Here is a 21,781-nt window from a genome sequence, read left to right on the forward strand (position 1 = left end):
TTTTCAATAGACCTATCAAATTCATCCATATAATTATCATGTCCTTACAGTGTGAGTACAGATGCTAAATTGCTGGATGGAGCACTCAAATTTCACACGGGTTGCAACACTTTGCTCTCTGAAAGCGACAGAGAGAGAGAGAAAAAAAGCTTAATCGCTTAGGAATTGCATTTAGCGAATCAAAACCTGCTACTAATTTTAGTCTGTGGACTTCACTGGACAAATTAGTGAGAACGAATGGAATTTGTCAAAATTGTGATCTTGAATTGAGCTCTTAGTCTAGAACATCAAATCCTGTACAGAATCTGAACAGAACAGATGCATGTTTAAAAGATATGTAATTGTACGTTTGCGCCCCTTCATATCAGTCTACTTTTAAACAATAAAGAAAGCTATAAAAAAGACATGTGGCTATAGAAATCAGCCATTTGACTACTGCGCACAATCCCTGAATTGTTCGTGAAAGTATAATATTGCTAAAACCCCTCTGTTAATAAAGTGATGCATGTAATTGAGTCCTCTGATGAGTTGCATAATTTAGAAGGATTTTAGACAGGATTTTTCAGAACCTCGGTGGTATTAAGCATTTTCGCAGTGGTGACTCTACTCTAATGTCACCTAGAAATTTTGTTTACGGTGGAACTGTGGAATATATATATGTGTGTGTGCGTGTGTGTGTGTTTGTGACTCAAGAAGCATTTTAGTGTTAATCAGTCTGACTCAACATACTCCAGGGTAGAGAACAAGGACTAAGGGTGTTATTTTGCATAAGCGGTTACTTATATATTTCACTTATCATCTGCAGGCAGTTGAAATTAGGACTCCAGAGTGCTGTTACCATACTCGCTTGCCTCAGACAAGTTTGAACAGAGTCAGTGCAGACTCTTGTTTTCACGCACAGCAATGCATTTTATGATCTGAATCTTCTGTAGATATTAGATGCTTGATTTTCCATGTCCAACCCCTCTGTGTGCATCCCGGGTTTTTAGCTCGATTATGACATCACTGTGCAAACTGAACATTTTATTAATTACTTTTTAAATGCATAATCTGAGATCATGATGATGGTGAAATTAAAATTTGCATTAAAATACGACAAATTATTATTATTAGAGTAGTGGCATGTTGTAGTAAATCCCCCTATGTGTGTCCAGGCACTACATAGAGTGTGACCTTTCTGTTAAAGCATCGCAGAGTGCTCTCAATCAGCCGCTTTTTGACCCACTGTTGCCACAGCAACAGCGCAGCTCTTTCATTGGCCTGTTTACTAAACTCATGTGTTTAGCTGACAGCACAGGTAGTACCATAATAATAAATGCAGTAAAAATAAAAATAATAAATGGCGGACTATGACAAATCGAAAATGACGATTATTGATTAGTGATTTTACACAGTATTGTGGTCAAGACTGTTAGAGAAGATGCACAGGAGATAATTTTTTTTTTTAAATATCTGTGTGCAGAACACTTCACTATATTATAAAAGATTTATAAAAGAATGTGTCAAAAATCTTCCTCCCCCAAGCAGTGGTTTACAATCTGTTCTGAAGTGTATTTACCTTCACAGGCTGGGAAATTTGGTTCCCTCAGCCAGCGGGGAGCAGGGGTTCTGTGACATGTTCGGCATAAAAAGCAGTTCACCTTGTGACTAAAGAAGGTATCAGAAATCCTACGCTTTTCCGATTAAGCGAATTGTGTCCTCCACTGTACAGTCAGAGTGTTCAGAGTGAGCGAAAAAAATTTCACCAGATACTTGATGCAACCCCCTGAAGCAGACACAAGGTCTACACAGACTGGGGACTAATTTAATTAGAGATTCCTTTCGGATAAAATAATATCTGATCTACAATGGAAGATTCTGATATCGACAATGAAACTGTACACTAGGGCCAGTGGAGTTCAAATTTATCCACAAGTCAAAACGTCATGGTTTTTCTTTTTTCAAAGATTTTCTGTTTCTGAAAAAAATAAATATCAAACTTAAAAATAGCTAAATAAATAGAAAAATAAATAAAAAGTCAACTTTACCAAGCAATGCATAGAAACAACTGGGCAAATGTCCTGAAAACATTAGCAGAAATGATAGCTAAGCAGAACCATTCTGCTCCTTCGTTTCAATTCCAGCGGCCAACAGATTGAGTCCAAAAGAACCAGTCTGTCCCCATTAAATGCACCTGGTACGCCGAGGCCAGCTGGAAGCTCTGGGAGCAGCCAGGGAAGTATAGTATCTGCCCAGGGATGGGTGAATGTGCTGAGTACACTATCCTCAAACGACACTCTGGCTGGCTGACCCCGGCCCTGTCACCAGCGCTGGGCCACACCTGGCCACCCTCAGCTGCACTGCATCTGACTGGAGAGGCAGTCAGGCAGCGTCCCATCTAAAGCAAACTGAGACGGGTTACATCCGAAGGCCTGCCCAAACCTCAAGGCCAGGCTGACCCCTACGAGAGCCAGCAGACAGATTTCCTCTCTGCATGAATACTCAAACGGGCATCAGTCCCCAGGGCTTGTTTCCAGCAGGTGGAACGGCATATGGGTGCTGGACCATAGTGTGCGGCATCACCACTTTTATGAGGCCTCAGAAACAACCGGCATGCCTCCTACGTGAAAAAAGTTATCAACATGCTTTTAGACCACAAAAGCTGAGCAAATCCACTGGGGAATCATTGAGGCCAAAATTCATATTGACACTCAAACCATTGTAATACAGTTCTTCTTAATCTACTGTAAATTGTAAAGAAAAAAAAAACTAATAAAGGATAATCTTATCTTATCTTAGTGCGGATCAAACTGTGCAATTGTGCTTTAGAACTTTAATTTGAATAAAATCATGATTTACCAAATGATGATTAATTTCAACTTGCAGAACAGTTTATCAGACACATAAGAACTGTACTTTCTGATAACAGCTTTAAGATATCAAAAATCTGACAACCTGAATAAAATGCATTGCATTTCTACAATTACCATTCTTTATATGATGACATACTGTTAACCTTTTAGGAGGATTAAGGTTTACTTTCATTATCTGTGCCTTTATTGTCATGACCTGACAAGGACAAGATACAATAGGCACACATTTATACTACTACAATACTACAAATGCATACAATCAGGGCAATCGGGAACACAACATTGACTAAGCGAAACTCTGACTATACCGAACCACTGAGACAGAGCCCCCCCTCGAAGTCAGATCATGACATCTAGCTATGATAATAAAAATAAGTAAAATAACTTTCATTTAGCCAGATTTCTAGACAAATACATTTAAAAAATAACTTCAACAGGGAAAAAAATTCAACTTCATGAAAAAGGTAATCATTGCATTAAATCATTGCTGTTGTTTCAGTCACAATAAATATATACATTTAAAAATTCATAAGGCCTTGTGAACAGTCTAGTTTAGGTTATTAGCATCATGATAAGTGTTTTAGCAGAAAGGAAAGTTTAATTCATTTTATTTTATTTTTCTATATCAATATTAAGCAAAACAAAATATAAACAGTGTGGAACGTATGTATATGTATTTCTACATTTCAATGCAGCACGTATCATGAACGTTTAATAGCACACCATCAAAGAATCATCTATCTTTCTGTATATCTGTCTATCAATGAATGATTTTAATGAAATAATCTGCTGCCTGTAGTCATGACCATGATGCCCCACAGCTGAATCCCACTCAGACTTCAATAACTGATCAGATTCATGACCTATAATCTGCACCTTCTCCCCAGCTTTTAATGCTTGATTCAGGTCATCACCTACTTATTAAAGCCTTTATGGGTATAATCAACTGTGTTTCAGCAGTTGGTGTGGAATGTAAAACTCTGCAGTTAGTGTTTGCCCCCCAGGAATGGAATTGAAGAACCTTGCCCTGCTGTGATTCTGTTCTCTTGAAGGTTTTTTTTTCTTTTCTGTTCTTGTTCATTATTTCTATAACAAGACCAATAATGAGGGAATGTCTCTGATTGGGCATGCTGACTTCAGTGTCTAGATCCTAACCTTTCTCATTATCAAATAAAAGGCAAAAACTGATCCAGCAATCCCACTTCCTCATTCTTCCCAAATGGAAGCTGTGATAATTAAACAGCCGTCTGTACTGTGCTTCATATGCCACAGTCGGTTGAAGTACCATTAAGGTCAGCTTCCGTGTGAGCAGGAAAAAAATTGGCCTCTCTCATTAATCAGATGCTGCTGGTCCTTCAATTAATAAATGGATAAAAGGGGGGGGGGGGGGGGGGGGGGGGGGGGGGGGGGTCAGAGGAAAGCTCTGTTACAATGCCCCAATGCCTCAGTACCCAGGAGTGGCACTGTCATCAATCATCCTACTACAGGTTCCACTGATTACCATCTCAAAGGTATAATGTTGTTGATCAGCATTAATTGCATAATTATCCACTTCATTAAAGAGTATGACATTGCAATACTGTAAATTGGTTCAAAGAGATTTGTGGTGATCATGCTTTTTTTCTCACAAAGCTTGGTTATCATGCACCCCATACCTTAATGAAAGTAGAATTAATGTGGCTTTCTGGCTGAAGATCATCTTGGGAGCACTCACTGTCATGCTAATGTTAATGGTATTACATAAAGCTGCCTGTATTTTTATTTATTTATTCATCCTATTTTATCTTGGCAACTCATTTTATGGTAAATAATCATAATACACATAATAAGTAACCATACTCATACCGATTGTTAACATGGTAAAATAAAATTCTATAGATAGATGGATGGATAGTCTGTTGACTGAAGGTCACATCACACGATTTATACCATTTTCAAGCTCATCAACCATTCAGTGACACTTATATCATGGACACCATCATCCTAGAAGATATCCCTCCCATCAGGATAGATGGGAATAAGTCATCATAAAGGTGATCACTCACCATTACTTTCTATTGATTTACACTGACCTTTCCAGGGACCCTACAAGGAATATCTCCAATAATTTAATTATGTTTTTCTATTAACCTGTCACCCGTTGCACATGGCCAAAGGTGAAATAACACAAACCCTACCTTGCACGATGATGTGCACAGACGTTGTTCTTGGCTTGCTGCTGGTCTGAACTGCACAAATGTACTGGCCTTCGTCTGTCATATCCACATTTTCGATCTTGATGGAAAATTCCTCTTGGTTGAGTGTCACCAGGCTGACCCGGGGATCCACTGACCATTTGTCCTCTCCGGCATACAATATACTCGATCTGTTCAGCCAGGCAGTGTGTGTCACAAAATCGCCCTGGGCACAACTGTGGGAAAAAGAAGCCAATTTATTTTGGTTACAAGCAGCATAACCATGTAAAGCACTTGGTCTGCTCTGAGTTAAGATGAAGTAGGGAAATTCATTGAAGTTCTGAAAATAACGATGGCCCACAAGTTGAAAAGACATGAATCATCTGCGCTACGTTTGCCAATGAAACAATTTGTGGTACATTTGCCCATGTAAGTATGCAAACTGTAAATAAAAAGTTGCTTTTTTCAATTAGCAGAAACATATTACAGAATGATGGGGAGGGAATGGGGGGAAATTATCTACATTATGTAAGAATAAAAGCACAGCTGTGAGAATGTGAGTTCAGTCAAAGAAGCATTTAATCAGCTATTTGCAAAATGGCCATATTATCTATTCTCTCACAAAGCGCCAGGAAATAAATAAATAAATAAAATAAATACATCCATACATATAAAAAAGTGCTTTGGATGCACATAAGCATAAAGTTTATTGATTAAGTGCACAGCCATTTTATATTACGCTGTTTATGACTGAAGCTTGCAAGATGTCCTTCCTGACTTTAGCCCTAATTGCCTCAGCTCAGTTAGCACTTAAGACAGCAGCCCAATTACAGTAATATATGTGAACAATCCAAAATTCAAATGATGTGGGGGCCAGAGTCTGGCACAATGACTCCGTTTGATTTATATTTAAACGATCGTTAAATTTACCCAGGCCGGGCAAAGAATAACCTGAATCAGAAATTATCCCCATTTTTCAGAACGTGCCGCATGCCAGCCATGCTCTCATTATGCGAGACTACAGCACTGCGAGGGCCAATGCGGAAAGCACGAGAAGCAGTACACTGGGGTAAACGTGACTCGTTGTACTTTTCTTTGCCTGGCAGAGGGAGAGTCAAGGGTATGTGCTGTCTGGGGGATAGGCACAAAAAACTGTGTCCCCGTACGAAGTGTAATGGGCACAATGAGAATTGAAGTCATTGAGGATCAGTTGGTGGCCCACTGGGATAGTTTGCGATGCAATGGAAAGACACAAGTAAAAAAAAAAAAATTATTAATAAAAATTGGAGCGTTTTGGGGAACGTTTAAGTGTTGCTCTATTTTTATTTCTGTTTAGGATTTCAGAAACAAGTATTCATCATGTATCCTCATCCACTCTGACAAATGTGTCCCATGGCGAATGTAACCAAGAGGCTGTTCAAGGATTTGTTGCCTGTAATAACTATAGAAAGACACATGGCTGGGTGAAAAATGTGCAAGGTTGCACTGGGATATTGCACATTAGTGGACTCTCGAGGGTATTGAAACTAGCCCAAACAATGAACACACACAAACTGAGGAAACATTTTCTTCATAATTGAGCAAAACTCCTGAGAAAGTAGTTAGAGATATATAAATAATTGAATAAATGCATACATGAATCTGGCTTGCATGATAATTATTCACAGTCAATTATTCACAGACTTAAAAACTGTCCAGTGAAATAAAAAATAAATAAAAATTTAAGTGCCACAGTTGATGGCGGCAAGCAGTGACAATTTGTCTACTTAATAACATTGCATGTTGGAAAATTAGCTGTGCATGCTTACTGCGTTGTACACCACAGACTTTTGATCCTTTTCAAAATGTCTTTCAATCACGCTTTCAAAAATGCTGCCAATGGGGGAGCACTTTGCAATAAACGATTAGGCCCCAACGACGTGCACTTTAGCTGCTAGAAATTAGTCGCCCTTCTCTTTTGTACTGCTTTCATTGTGACGATAGAGGAAATAACTGTGGTTGGTGAGAAGTTAAAACTCTTAAACAAATGAAGCTAAAAGTTTTTACTGCCAGCAGGTAATTTTTAATTAAGAGGTTTTTTTTTGAGCCACAAAATGGCTCATTTTATTGCCAACAGCTTTAGTACTAATGTTTCAGCGCAAAATGAAACTTTGAAAAAGTCTTTTTGCAAAGACATAAGTGTTGTCGCCTTGTCATATGAGCTTCACCGGTGACTAATAATGGATGAATGAGGTCTCAGGTGTGTATAAAAGAAGCCCAGTACACTAGACCTTCACATCAACTGCAACTAGACCTCTGCAAACATGCAGATTCACCCTGAGACTAAAGTGTTGATTATCAAGAGGCTGAAGACCAGATCCACTGATGTGGCAGACACCTTCAATGTGTCTCATCATCAAGTACAGAGTATAAAAAAAGATTTGAAGAGACTGGAGGCGTTTTTGACAAGCCCAGGTCATGCACACTTCGCAAGACAACTGCTCGGGAGGACCTGGTCATCTGAAGTCCCTGTGTCAACCAGAACAGTTTGTCGTATTATGTCTAGAAATGGCCTCCATGGTCGAATCAGTGCCCAGAAGCCAGCACTAAACAAAAGACAATTGAAAAACAATGTGGCATTGCCAAGGTTGAATACTGGAAAAGAGGCAGAAGGTGGATTTTTCAGATAAATCTTTAAATTACATAAATTACACCACAGTTGCTGCAAATATTTCAAGAGACCACCTGGAGCCTGCATGGATCCGAGATTCACCCAGAAAACACTGAAGTTTGGTGGCAGAAATCATTATCTGGGGCTACATCCAGTATGGGGGGGTGTGAGAGATCTGCAGGGCGGAAGGCAACATCAATAGTCTGAAATACCAAAAAATCTTGGTATATATACCAAAAAAGCTACCTTTTATGTTCCCAACCCCCAAAATAGGCTAAATTCTGCAGCAGAATGGTGCTCCATCACATACTTCCATCTCCACATCAAAGTTCCTCAAGGCGAAGAAAATCAAGATGCTCCCGGATTGGCCAGCCCAGTCACCAGACATGAACATCATTGAGCATGTATGGGGTAGGATGAAAGAGGAAGCAAGGAAGACGAAACCAAAGAATATTGATTACCTCTGGGAGGCATGCAAGACTGCTTTCGTTGCTATTTCTGATGACTTCATCAATAAATTGTATGAATCATGGCCAAAATGCATGTATGCAGTCCTTCAAGCTCATGGAAGTCATACAAGATATTAAATTAGGATCTCACAGCACCACTACTTAATTTGCTGACATATTTTTGTATTTGCCGTAAATTTGTTCAATTTCTTTATAGGCGACAAAACTTTTGTCTTGCCAAAATGTGACCTTTCTGTGTTGATTCAATGATAAATATTTTTTCAGAAAAACTAATTCATTTCAATGCATTAAACATCAGTTGGTTTTAGCTTTTCATATGAGCTATTTCTAACACCAATTGATTAATTAAAAGTCAGGTTAATAGCAGGTGTTTCTGAAAAATAGATAAGCGACAAGACTTTAGTCAGGGACTGTATATGAACAACTGCCAACTAAGGTTAACAGACTGATGTTTTTCGGATACTTAGTGAGCGGATAACAATTGGCCTAATAAGTTGCTTGTTATTTGGTTAATTTAGTCAGAAACTCACTGATCTGTTTGAAAGCGGTTTAATCTCATGTGGGATAGCACCGATGTTTGTCGGAGGCATTTGTCTAAATGATGATGTTTTCCATCCCCAGTGTTAGCATCAGTGCTCTTCTTTTGCTAATGGAACAGCTAATAATGGTGGGGAAAATCCACAAACCAATCACAACACATAACTGGAATCTGAGGAAATGTCTTGTAAATTCTCATACAACAAACTACAAAAGAAAGGCCAAGTCCAACAGCCGAACAGAGCACCAAATTTTGGAATTTTGCCACACTGTACATACAATAACTAGCCTAAATAAAAAAAAATAGAAATAAATAAACAAGCAAGCCTTATATTCCCTTATCAGCATAAGCCACACAGCAGACCAATTTAATCCAAATAAAGTGACTCCCCTTTCAGCGCAATAAAAAAAGATCTAAAGACAGGATGATGACATGAAACCCCAGGAACTGACAACTTCAGCCGTTCTGTCTCTGTCCCACCTAGCTATGATACACTAACATCTGTATATGATTAAAAACACACAGGTTTTTCTAGTCAAATTCGAAATTCTGAACTCAAGATGGACGTGCCGTGTCAACAGCTTCTAGAGAGTTCAGCAAAAGCAAAGCTCCTCATTAATTTTTATGAAATGCTTTTAGTGAAAGATGAAGATACAATTTTGATGGCAAGGAGATGTTTGTATACAAGACGTTCATATACAATTTGGCTGGTTTACAGAAAAAGATGAAATCTTGCACTATGCATATTTTATATTTAGCTTGTGGCTGTTCCAGCAAAAGACTACTAGGAAATACATACTATTGCTTTACTTGTGTATGTGTGTGTGTGTGTCTGTGTGACAGAGAGAGAGAGAAAAGAACATTATTCCGTCTGATTAGATTGCATAAAATGGACACAATGTGGCCTACGTGGCCTTCATCTGCCCGCTTTCATTGCCAGCAAATGAACAAGGGATAAGAGCAATTACAATGCCTTCAAGGGTGTCATTTACTCTTCAACGTCCACTCCCTGCTAACTAATTCAGCTCTGTGTTCTGAGGGGCTACGCCGCCCTGAGATGCACCTCTGACCGACCTGTGAAGCAGCTACTCATGCAAACACTTCTCCCCACTTTGGTCTGAAAAAAAGGAAGATGATCCACTGCTCACTTCTCTAGACTCCAAATAGGTTTAACCAAATTAGGTTATATAGCCAGAAAGTGAGTGTCTTTGAACTGAAACACTTGTTGTGAAGCCCACACTCACTCTTGAGCAGATGGGTCAGACCAGAACCAAGCTGGGATTTCAGTCCTTAGAAGAAAGGACCAGAGTAAGGGTCCTTGTAAATATGTTAAACCAGGCGAGTCCTCTCCCCCATATTTTATGCAGATCTGTGATTCAGATGCATGCTGGTGATGTGAGTTCTGACTCAGGCATTCATCTGTTAATGGATCTGAGCCTGCTGTTACAATAGGTGCAGTAAAAATCTTCCACAAATCAGGACCAGTCTGTCTTCGCTATCTGAGTAGGACTCAGGAACAAAATTCATCTGGAATGTGAAGAGACTAATGGGCCTAAGCCTTAAACTAGGATTCTACCAAAACGATATAGTTCTGACAATATAAGGCTCGCTGAGCCCTCACCAGCAAGGGCGGCAATTCCGCTTAAAACCACTTCATCCAACAAAATGACCTCGCGCTCACGAGCATCAACAAGACAATTCAAGATCTGCCATGACTGTCAGCCTATTGGCTCTTCCCAATTTGTGACTTCCCCTTGAGGTGCAACTCAGTGGGAAGAAGACGGTATTTTTCTGACGGATGCAAATTCTTTTCATGATGATGTCTGAGTTGAAAGAAAATTGCTCTGTTGTGTGTGCTGGTGTCATCTTATGAACAATTACTGAAGGTGGCTTTCATTTTTCTATCTCTTGCCCTCCGGAGGCTGCGGCGCATCCTGTGGCCCGAAGGTTTATGACAAGGTGCGAACACTTCCTCTCTGATTCCCCGACGATGCTCCAGTTACTGAAACATGGCTGTTTACCTGCATGTGGTAATACAACAAGGCTAATATAACAGTCCGTTTCCCTCGTTCTCATTCCCTGATTTAATTTTTAATAAAGCAATACGCCTCGGGATGAAGCGTGTTACAGACATTTTATCATGGTTAACGCGTGAGAAGGCACAACATGAAGGTTTTTAACAGCAATATGCAGCTGCTTGCCTTTTGAAAATAGCTTGCAATATTAATTAAATGAAACCAAGGCAACACTACAACTGATATTAATAATAAATTGTAATAATGTTAATATCCTTGTGTTGGTAACTAATGTAGTTCATCCACATTAGGTTATGGTTGCCTAACAACATTTTAAGTGAATTTTTTTACAGAATTATTACAGAGCTTACAGTTCTTGCATGTGGCCCAACTTACTGTCACTGGAACTAAGATTCTGTTTACCTTCATTAAACCATTTCATGAGCCTCGACAATTTTAAGTGCGACAGGATGAGCCTTGGACACGTAAAAAAAAAAAAAAAAAGAGGTATCAACATGCCCGTGATGCACTTGAAATAATTCCCAAATCCCAGCGTGACTGAAAATCCTCCCCATGCATCGTGTCACTGGTTCCTGTGTTATGAGCTGATTTGCATATTCTGTCATCTCTACAGAAATCCCCAGATGCATTTGACTACCAAGCGTAAATGCATCTGGAGACAATCTAAAATGGGTAGGATTAAAAAAAAGAAAATTCATCACACTAACACTTCCTAGGAAATGTAATCTAATTGATCATTTAATCAGTCTTTAGACGTTCAAATTGTGAGGGGTAGCAGTAGAAACATAAAACAGAACCATTGGCTTGGTGCCCCTTGATCTTGCCTGAGAACAGATTTTCTCAGTACTATGCGAAGCCCATTGATTTCCACCTTTCTAAGAACCTATTGAGGCCCGTGTGGTGTCTGGACTACAGTTACTATGGTTATCACCTCAGACTCAGCTGAGCTTGTGGGGTTGAGCAGCCGTTCGTCCCACTACTCTACGTCCTAAATGAAACCTTACCAACAGTGAAAAGCAGTGCTTAAGAGAGATAATATTAAATATGAAATTTTTGCTTTTTTAGGTAAAGTGAAAAAAGTGAACACTGGCTAATGTGTCATAGATTACTTACATTTTTTAGCCCATGTTCACTTTTTGCAGTGTATGGATGCAATGAAAGAGATAAACCATAGCTGTTCTTTGTTTAATGTGTTTTTCTCATTACAGTAGCAAACAATATTACTTTTAATCTAAGCTGTCAATGCTTATGAGCAAATTGTAATATCATAATATGGACGCGTTAGATAATAGTACATGTAGTTGTCATCTCTAACTCATTGGTGTCTTACTGCCATGTTTGATTGTATATATATATACACACACACACACACACACACACACACACACAGACCTCAAGTACACAATAATTTTTGATACAAAACAGTTGCTTTGTGATCTGCACTGTAGTGGCATCGGACGCTGGATATTATCGCTGCAGGAGTTCATCCCCCCAAGCCTTATCCATGTTCCCCATTCAGCACGGCTTCCATCTCAGTGTTAAACACTGAAAACAAACCAATCTGACAGAAGCAAGCGGGGCTGACTGAAATGTTGCCATTTATATGAAGGCAAACAACACTCTTCCCTACTCTCTCACGCTCTTTCTCTCTCTCTCTCTCTGAACATCAAATGCAACTCTGGAGCTGTCAGGTATCGTAGGTCGGCCAAGAAAGACATTTGTAGATGATACAAAAGCAGTCATAGAGTTTTGTTGTGTGAATTGCAGAAATGAATGGTAGCTACAAACATTAATTCATTCTCCAATAAAACCCTGAATGTTTTCATCCTAAAAATGACAAGACATCTCAGATTCAAAAGTAAAAGTCACCCTGGAAATGTGTCTCTCTGACTGTGACAAAGAGGAAAAAAGGCAATATACATTTTAAATATTGAAACAGAGGGGCTTAAAATATTAATTAACACAAAACCTGTGACCAAATGATCTAAATGCATGACTGGAACATGTCTTTTCCATTTCCCCTGGTAGCATGACATGTCAGAACATCTGTTTACGCTGGACAAACTTGTAATTGTGTTATAATTGCACACTAAAAGCATGAAAGTCACCTAACCAAGAAAAGAGGGGAATTTGAAGCGAGGGGAGAGAAAACTATCAACGCAATTAATGAACAATTAGGTAAATCGCTTGGACTTGCTTGGCCAAAAAAGAAGTGTGACCAACATTGTGCGGCCCCGTGCGCCCTCTGATTTGTAGTCGCACAGGAGGAGAGGCTGGATTATGGCTTAGCTGCAAAATCACCTTGTCTTTTGATGTGCAGTCACACAAATGAAGGTGCCCTTTGCATATAATACCCATTAGCATTCTCAAGTCACTGAGCCACTGCGAGTGGAGGTGATGGTGAAGCCAGGCTGGTGCTCACAAAAGAATAAATAAAAAATAAAAAAATGGCTCCAAAGAGCTAGGCCGTCCTATCTACTGTCGTAACACATTTTGGCAATGTGGATATATATGAAAAATCATTTATTTAAAATCTAAAGGAGAAGGTTAAATAAATCCTTCAATTACAACCTTATTTATTGTAATGCAATGGAGGTTGGAAAACATTGCGCAAGAAAGGGGTTTGATATTAGAATTATTAATAATGCCGCGATGATCAGAACAAACAGAACATGGGTAGAATTACAAAATATATAGAAAAATTAAAAACCTGGACTAAACACAAACAGTGAACAGATAGTGAACCAGGAGTGCAAGAGAGGTGTGAAGCACACACTCTACTTTTGAAGAATCCTAATCCCCTGCACCAACAGTTGTGGATGATTAGGACCCATGAAACCTATACGAATTTAACTCAAGTTTAATTTAGTCAACTGCTTCCAAAAACAGTTGCTTCCAAAAACAGCTTCTGAAACCTGACATTGGAACCAAAAAAACTCTGCACCAACACTACTGGGAACAGTCTGCTGTCCAATAAAATGTTTGGTTGGATTAAATTGGTTGGCTCAGAAAATGTGAGATCAGTTAGATCTCAAAGCTTCGTTTTTAGAGTCACCACCCAAATTCTTGAAGGGCTTAGAGTGACATTACTGCGAGGTCCCATCTCCAGAAAGGAAAGTGCACATGAATTTTTAAAGTGGGTCATTTGTTGAACTGGAATTTTGCAAAACAGCATGGTTCCATATAAGAAGTGAAGTGATTGTCACTTGTGATACACAGCAGCACAGCACACTGTGCACACAGTGAAATTTGTGCTCTGCATTTAACCCATCACCCTGAGTGAGCAGTGGGCGGCCATGACAGGCGCCCGGGGAGCAGTGTGTGGGGACGGTGCTTTGCTCAGTGGCACCTCAGTGGCACCTTGGCAGATCGGGATGCGAACCGGCAACCTTCTGATTACGGGGCCGCTTCCTTAACCACTAGGCCAACACTGCACAACACAACACTTTAATTTAGTTGACTAAATTAGTCACTTAAGCAAATGCTGGCTTGTTGTGAACTGGTCAATGGAAAAGGCAAGAAACTGGAATCAAGGACATTTTTCAGGAAGGGGAACCATGTTACGATGCTTGCAACAATGCAACTCTAAAGCCCACCTTGTCCTCTAGTTGGCACAAAGCAGCAGACATGCCAGAGGAAGGTAAGAGTCTACCTTGTGATCCTATAAATAACAGCCACTCCTACCTCTTCATCGATCACAGGCTGGCTGCCGGGTGCCAGGGTGGACCGACCCGAGTTCTTGCCTGAGTGCTTCTCCTGTGTAGCATGCATGATCTATCAAAGTCTTTTCTTTTTTTCCACCTCACATTTAAAAAAAAGAAGAAGAAAGATGACACTCTTTAATTGGTTGCAGAGAGAGGTCCGTGGCTGAGCCAGGGTCAAGGTTCGTGGAGAACAAGGTTAACGTTTTTTTCAGCAGCTTGGGGCAAGAAGAACAGACCGCGTGGAAAATCTTAAATGCTGCCAACTCCATTTTCCACTGTCAAAAGAAAAAAAAGAGATCAGGCTTGGTGTCCTATACATCACGGAGTGATTTTATGAGCCCCATGTCAGTGTTTATATGCAGTAGTTAAGTACAGGAATTGTTTGAAGCGATCGTTCTTCCAAAAATGTAGTTATATACGGGGGGTGTATTGAAAACGGTTGCAGACACAAGGTCAAAGGGTGAGTGCTATAGATTAGCAAACCGATTGCTCCTGTTTTCAGCATGACACAGTGTTGTGTCCCACTTTGTTTAAATAGAGTAGTTGATTTGTCCAAAATGAAAATAACAGCACTAAGATGACCATAAAGGATACCCATAAAGTAAACTGATATGAAATCCATCTTATAGGGTGTTTGTAGGGTGGTAGTAGCCTAGCAGTTACGGAAGCGGCCCCGTAATCAGAAGGTTGCCAGTTCAAATCCGTCAAGGTGCCACTGAGGTGTCACTGAGCAAAGCACCGTCCCCACACACTGCTCCCCGGGCGCCTGTCATGGCTGGCCACTTCTCACTCAGGGTGATGGGTTAAATGCAGAGGACAAATTTCACTGTGTGTGCTGTGCTGCTGTGTATCACATATCACAATCACTTTACTTTACTTTACTACCATTGTGTCCCTGAGCAAGACACCGAACCCTGAGTGTCCCTGTAACTAATGATTGTAAGTGGCTCTGGATGAGGGCGTCTGATAAATGCTGTACAAATAAATGTGTCTTCTGCATAGCCATGTTTCAGGTGTCAGTCATTTTCTGTGCTGCTCATAAATAATGAAAATGGCTAACTAAGGTTTACAGGTTCAGCCACTGATGTTCTCCTCTGGGAACAGAAGAAGGAGCAGCTGGACCCGGAGAAAATGTCACTTAACAAGAGTATTATTGTGATTTATACCACATTCTCCACAGTCTACCATCAGAACTAAACACAATGGCAATGAAGATGACTGATGTCTTAAGAAAAGTGATTTAGAAACAACTGCTCGCAGGCCTAAACATTTTATTGGTTACAGCCAACATGCTGGATAAATGCAGTTGCCTAGCAGCCGTAACCCACATGCTATACCTTTCACCTTACACTAGGGGTGGCCGGTCATAAAAGGGTTTTCTGAATTATAATTGATGACTAATTTTCTATGTAGTCCTCTTGCCTTGGCTTGAGCAGCTAAATATGACCCCAAAACCATGCTTACACACAGGCAACCCATACCTTGCACTATTTATAGGCCTGCATTCATCTTTGCCCATCTGCCTGACTCTTCCGTCTGTCAGTCTGTCTCCACTGACCACCATGGACAGCTCCTCTTTATTATTCAGGAACTACATGGAATAAAGACACGGCACAGACCTAATGGGCCCTGCTGAGCATAAGAGGTTAAAATTTGTATGGAAGTGACATTAAAATTCACTACTGGGGCCTGTATCTAGGTCAACGAGAAGATTTAAGGCGTCCGCCAAGCATGACATTTATCTGATTACCACAAGTCGTCATTAGCATGGGACCAGGGTGGAGATTAAAAAGAGAGGACCAGGGGTCACTCGAGTGTCTTGACAACCATGCTTGGTGTCCTTCAGAGACAAGGCTGGGATGAGCAGTGTGAAGATGTTCCAGAGTGCCACAGCCTCAGACAAAGGCAAGAAGATGCATTGAAGATATATCTTCACATATCTTAAACATGAAGACAGTTTTAATTAGAGGATATATATATATATACATGAATAGAACTGAATATTTTTCCCCTGATTTTACACCTGCTGTGTTTGTGGCAAACCTCCAATTAGCTGAATAAAAATCTGTCAGGATGATATCATCATCACTGAAGGCAGTCAATGGTCTCGGAATCCACTATTCTAACATGATTCTGACCCTACATGTGGGCAGATTAAGGCCATAGCTAATTAGGGCGCTGAATGAAGTGTTGCTTATTTTTCTGCAGAGCTAAAATGGTGTCTTTTATGTAAACATATGGCAGGAAATTTAATGGAAAAAAAATATGACAAATATTCAAATAAACTTGATGGCAGCCCAGCTCTTGCCATGAAGTTATTATTTCTTCTATACGCTCCTGGATGGACGTTTTGTGTGTGTGTGTGTGTGTGTGTGTGGGTGGGTGTGTGTATCTACCCAGCAGTTATAGCTGAAGTAGCATAAAACTTGTGAAATTAGCAGTATGCATCTGAAACCCTGGATGGCACTGTGCTATTGACAGGGTACACACCATTTTTAGACCCATGAACCATTTAAACAATCAAACAACAAACAAAAATATGGCAAATATTTTAATAGAGTAAATCTATTAATTAAATATATGTACTAATAATAATTTGGGAAGGTACCCCAAAGTAACTTGTTTTAATTGAACTTAATGACATATAAAATGTTATAAACAGCATGAAAATATATTTTAAAAAGTTGCAAGTTGGAGGCGCCAGCTTCATTCCTTTTATGCACCTGGGCTTTTTCAACCACTTTCTTTTGACAAAGTAAGCAACACTGAGATAGCCATTACTCTATTTACGATTTATGATTTATACTGCTCCCTAAATCTAAAAGAGGGCTGTTAAAACTACCTGGTAATAAAATAGCTCTCCCATTTATCTGCAAAGTGCCAGGCATGGCTTGCTCTGAATAGCATTACAATTCCCCATAAACTGCCCTCCTTTTGATTTGGGAAGGTGCGGGTGCAGGCGGCAGGTAATATCTTCGGTGGATAATAAATCATTTGTCTCCCTGCGTCTCCATCCGCATGACTGTCAGCTATCTGTCTGATAAGAATCGTCTTCACAGGATCCCCGCATTCAACAGATGGGCTGCAGGAACTCAAGAACGGCCGACCATATGTTTAAATGGAAAAGCAATTGTCTAGCGTTTGAAGAACGTAAAATGAGTTGTTGTGTAACGTGTGTAGCAAGCTGACACGAGGTCTGTCTTCACACTGTTTTTTTGTGGTTTTGTGTTCATCACATTATGTATTATCACAAATATTCTTCTAAATATTTGTACCCAAGATCTTTCCTGAAAGACAGCCGGGATGCAATTAGTTCAGCGGTTTGCCACCATTGTCTCCTGCCATTGTATTCTGCCTGTCTGTAAATATGATCCTCAATGTTTTTTTGTGTGTTGATTATATTATATTGCTTTCTGTACTGTATATTGTCCTGTGTTGTTTGACCAACTGCAACAGCTGCAACCAAATTCCTTGCGTGTGTTAACATGCTTGGCCTGTAAACATGATCCTGTTTCTGACAAACATTTGACATATTGATATTTCAGGAGTAACTGAAGTAAGTTTTGTTCTTCTATTCAGGCATTTCAGGCATTTTAGTGGTGGGAAAGTGCAGCCTTCATGCGGAAAATCCAACACGAAAAAAAAAAAAAATCCTTTTCACAACACACAAAACATATTATCGCACATCTGGCCTGTCTGACAGCCGACTATTTGTGCACCACCTTGCTGTCAGAACTTTGTCTCAGTGACGCTCGTTTGTTTCTTCTATTTATTCAGGAGAACATGTTTTGAGCACCTGTCAATCAAGGAAGGAAAAACAGTGACAGGTGATGAAAGAAAAAACTCTTCCACTGTGGTCACAGCGTAATGTATATAACTCTTGTTGAAAAAGGTCTCCACAGATAGATGTGTCTTCTGCAGTTTTATCTCACTCAGCTACTGTTAAAGCAAGAGTCTAGCTCAGGGACACAATGGCCAGTGAGTGGAACCTGCGAATATGATTAGGTTACCGACAGCAAAATTAAAAATATACATTCCGAAAGGTCTCAGCTGCTGGAGTCCATGCAGGGACTCACCCAGGATGGGGCACCAGCCCAATCACTCACACTCACACCTATTGGCATTTTTTTGGGGCTAATTTTGTTTTCATATACAGTACAGGCCAAAAGTTTCATGAACATTTACATTGGTAGATTCTCACTGAAGGCATCAAAACTACAAATGAACACATGTGGACTTATCTACTTAACAAAAAGTGGAGACCTGGCCTCCACCAGACCTGAACCCAATCGAGATGGTTTGGGGTGAGCAAAGGGGCCAACAAGTGCTAAAAACACATTGAATGAGAAGGTGTGTCCAAACTTTTGGCCTGTACTGTATTTTTTCTTTATTATAAACAATATCCAGTATTACTTTGTTATAATTTCAGCAGTGATCAATAAAAAGTGTTTCTAATGAAAATACATTTTCATGTTTATCAACATATAAAATAAAAAGATAATCAGTAGTATTGTTGTGCCCAACCCACATATCCACACAGCATCACTTGTGTTGCTCAGGGGCACAACAGCAGCAGCAGGATTTGGTCCGACTACACTATTGAACACAACATGTTCAATAATATGCTCCAGCCTATGTATTTCCCAAGGTTTCAAAAGGCTCATTCACAGCTAGAGAGAATGACGTTCTATGGTATAATACTCTCATCAGAGTACTTTTTGCAATAGCATAACTCTCTGCACCTCTAGATAAATGGTCTTACCCTTCCATCTTCTAATCAGCTGAAGCTGATGGAAAAGTTGGCACAGGGACATGGAGGAGGCATTAAGAAAATGTAGTGTGCTGCGGTATAATTGCTCCCTGGAAGTATAGCCAGGATTATAGTAGAGGTTGGTGGGCTACAGATCAGGAACTGAAGCTGTATTCAGTCTGATAATTGCTATTTTGCTTGATAAATGAACACTGATCCCGCTGAACGACCCAGACTACAACACAGTTTCTCTTAAGACATTTAAGTGTATTGCAAATGCAAAAAAAAAGGATTTTGTGTATAAATGAGAAATGGATGTAGAGCGATTGTTGCACTATAAAAATAACCACACTACAGACAGACAATTTCTATTATTATTTTAACGCAGTTGCATGACTTGTCTCACCAAGCACCGGGCATAATCAATACGTAATAATGCCCTTACACTCAACTATGCATCGGGCCAGTGTTCATTTTTATTTATTTATTTGCTGGCTCAATTTCAACATGCAAACAATAGGCCAGGGCACTGGGAACAGTAGAGAACTTCTGTAATTATCCACAGGCAGCTCCCCCCTCCGCCCGCTACCTAGGTGATTGCAAACAACGTTTTTTTTTTCTGGAAGCGTGTCAGCACCTGGTATTGATAATACCATATGCAGCCTGAATTAGTCTATGAAAATCAATAGAGTGGAATTGTCAGGCTTTGCAGTGACCTCTGGCCTTTCCCAACGGCCATCGATTTTGACTGGGCAGGAGAACAGAAGATGATGATGGGTAAACAACCGAGAAAATGAAGGATGAACTTGGCTATAGTACTAATGCTAACATGAAAAATAATACAAATACTACAAGTGCTACCATATTACACTGTTATTATAAGTTGAATAAAAGTGATTGTGTCATTGTTATACCATGGTACCATGCTCAAGGGGACCTCAGCCTTTTGGTTGTGACTTCATTACCTGCTTCCTTAATATATACATAAACTACATATTTAAATAAATAGATGGTGTGGAAATACACACACATAGGTGGTTGACTCAAACAGACCTGCTGTAAAGTTCATTAATCTCATTAGCCAGTCCATACAATGTCACCCGTAAAGGAACCCAGTGCCACAAAGGAACACCCTTTAAACCCCCAGAGAATCCGAAGGCCGTTCCACTGCACTGATGAATGAAATCAGTTTCCTCTGAGACGCAAGGTCTGAGAATTAGCAGTGAGTCTGGAGCCACTTGGGAATTGTAATGCATGAGCTGTTATGTCTCAGTTATGCTTTCAGTGCAGGCGGCTGTGCAAACGGCTGACAACACTAAACTGCCATGACTGAGTAATTAAATGTTTACAGGTACTTCAGTTACAGGTCAAACTGGGCCTATATTCCTGAAGACCTTAATGTATGGGGGTCAACCTCAATATATCTACAAGTGAACCATTATTATATCCATGCCCTCTTTCATCTACAGACTTACAGTGACTTTGGGGTAAAATATTACAACGCCTGCATGAATTAAAGAAAATCATCAGACTGATATTTTTTTTAAACCAAATGCTCTTTTTTCACAGGCTCAAAAAGTAGGCATGGTTAACACCATCACTGATGTGTTTCATAACAATATCTCTTCATTTCAGAAAGTAGGTTTATAGGTATCATGTGATATTTCTACACACCTGGCAGACCTACAGCAGCCGGAGTCTGCAGAGGCTCGTGGAGCGTTGTTTGGCTGTGCAGCTGAAAGTGTCACTCGCTGCTTCGCACACTGCTAGCCACTCTGCTGTGCTCAGCGCAAGACGCTCTTCAGGTGTGCATCCCATAGAAAACAACGGGGTGCCGTGCTGGATGCGTTCAATCTGTGAAGGCCTTTAGTGCACTCAGTTGGTGGAAATCCGTCATATTGACGTCAAACTTCACACGTGTGGGGTCAAAAGTCATTGCAAATAAGGGGAACATGACTCTGATTGGTCTTATGCAATGGCTGCCAGAGATTTTGATTATGCATGAGTAAAAAGTTGGTTGATTTGAGAAATCAATAGATTTAGCCTGCACTACTCCCTCATCCACCCTCTTACTGCACACCTGTTAGAACCTTACATACATGGATTCTTACCCCTTGTCATGAGTTTCACGTTAGTCCTGTGTAATGTTCCCTAATCGTTTTCACCTGTGTCTAATGTATAAAGCTGTCCTGTTCGTTTCTGTTCTTTGTTGTGTTACACGTTCACCAGTTGTCAGATGTCTCCCCTGTCCTGTTCTTCACCTATTAAACCCTGGTTTTGTGACGTCGTGTGATTGTGTCCATCTTCCTCGTCCAGTTTCGTCATCATCTCCGTTCACCTGCCTTGTCATGCCATCATGGTTGTGACACCCCTGAAGCTCAAGATTTCAGCTCTGCTCATGAGTCATAAGGGAACAGAATAACATTACATTTTGAGATCAAGACTGGCATGAGGGAAGAGTGCTAATATGACCATGTGTAAAAATTGTCTGCCAGCTACCGGTCAAGTCTTAAATTTAACCAGGTGGCCATATATGTTTATGAGAATATGAATATAGAAATTTGGACTAGGACTGGTCCTAAAGTTGAACCCTAATGTATCCCACAA

At 40.1% G+C, this 21,781-nt stretch overlaps 1 protein-coding gene across 8 annotated transcripts in view; it reads right to left on the minus strand.

Annotated features, from left to right (window-relative positions):
• Nucleotides 1–21,781, minus strand: part of LOC114792459 (neurotrimin-like) — a 135,585-nt gene that overhangs the window by 26,059 nt on the left and 87,745 nt on the right. For all 8 annotated transcript variants that reach the window (XM_028983603.1, XM_028983600.1, XM_028983598.1 and 5 more), the window contains one exon: nt 5,030–5,262. In XM_028983603.1, the coding sequence (XP_028839436.1) occupies nt 5,030–5,262 (233 nt within the window). The remainder of the gene's footprint in view (nt 1–5,029; nt 5,263–21,781) is intronic.

The sequence above is a fragment of the Denticeps clupeoides genome, chromosome 6, assembly GCF_900700375.1.
Source record: "Denticeps clupeoides chromosome 6, fDenClu1.1, whole genome shotgun sequence".
NCBI classification, from domain to species: domain Eukaryota; kingdom Metazoa; phylum Chordata; class Actinopteri; order Clupeiformes; family Denticipitidae; genus Denticeps; species Denticeps clupeoides.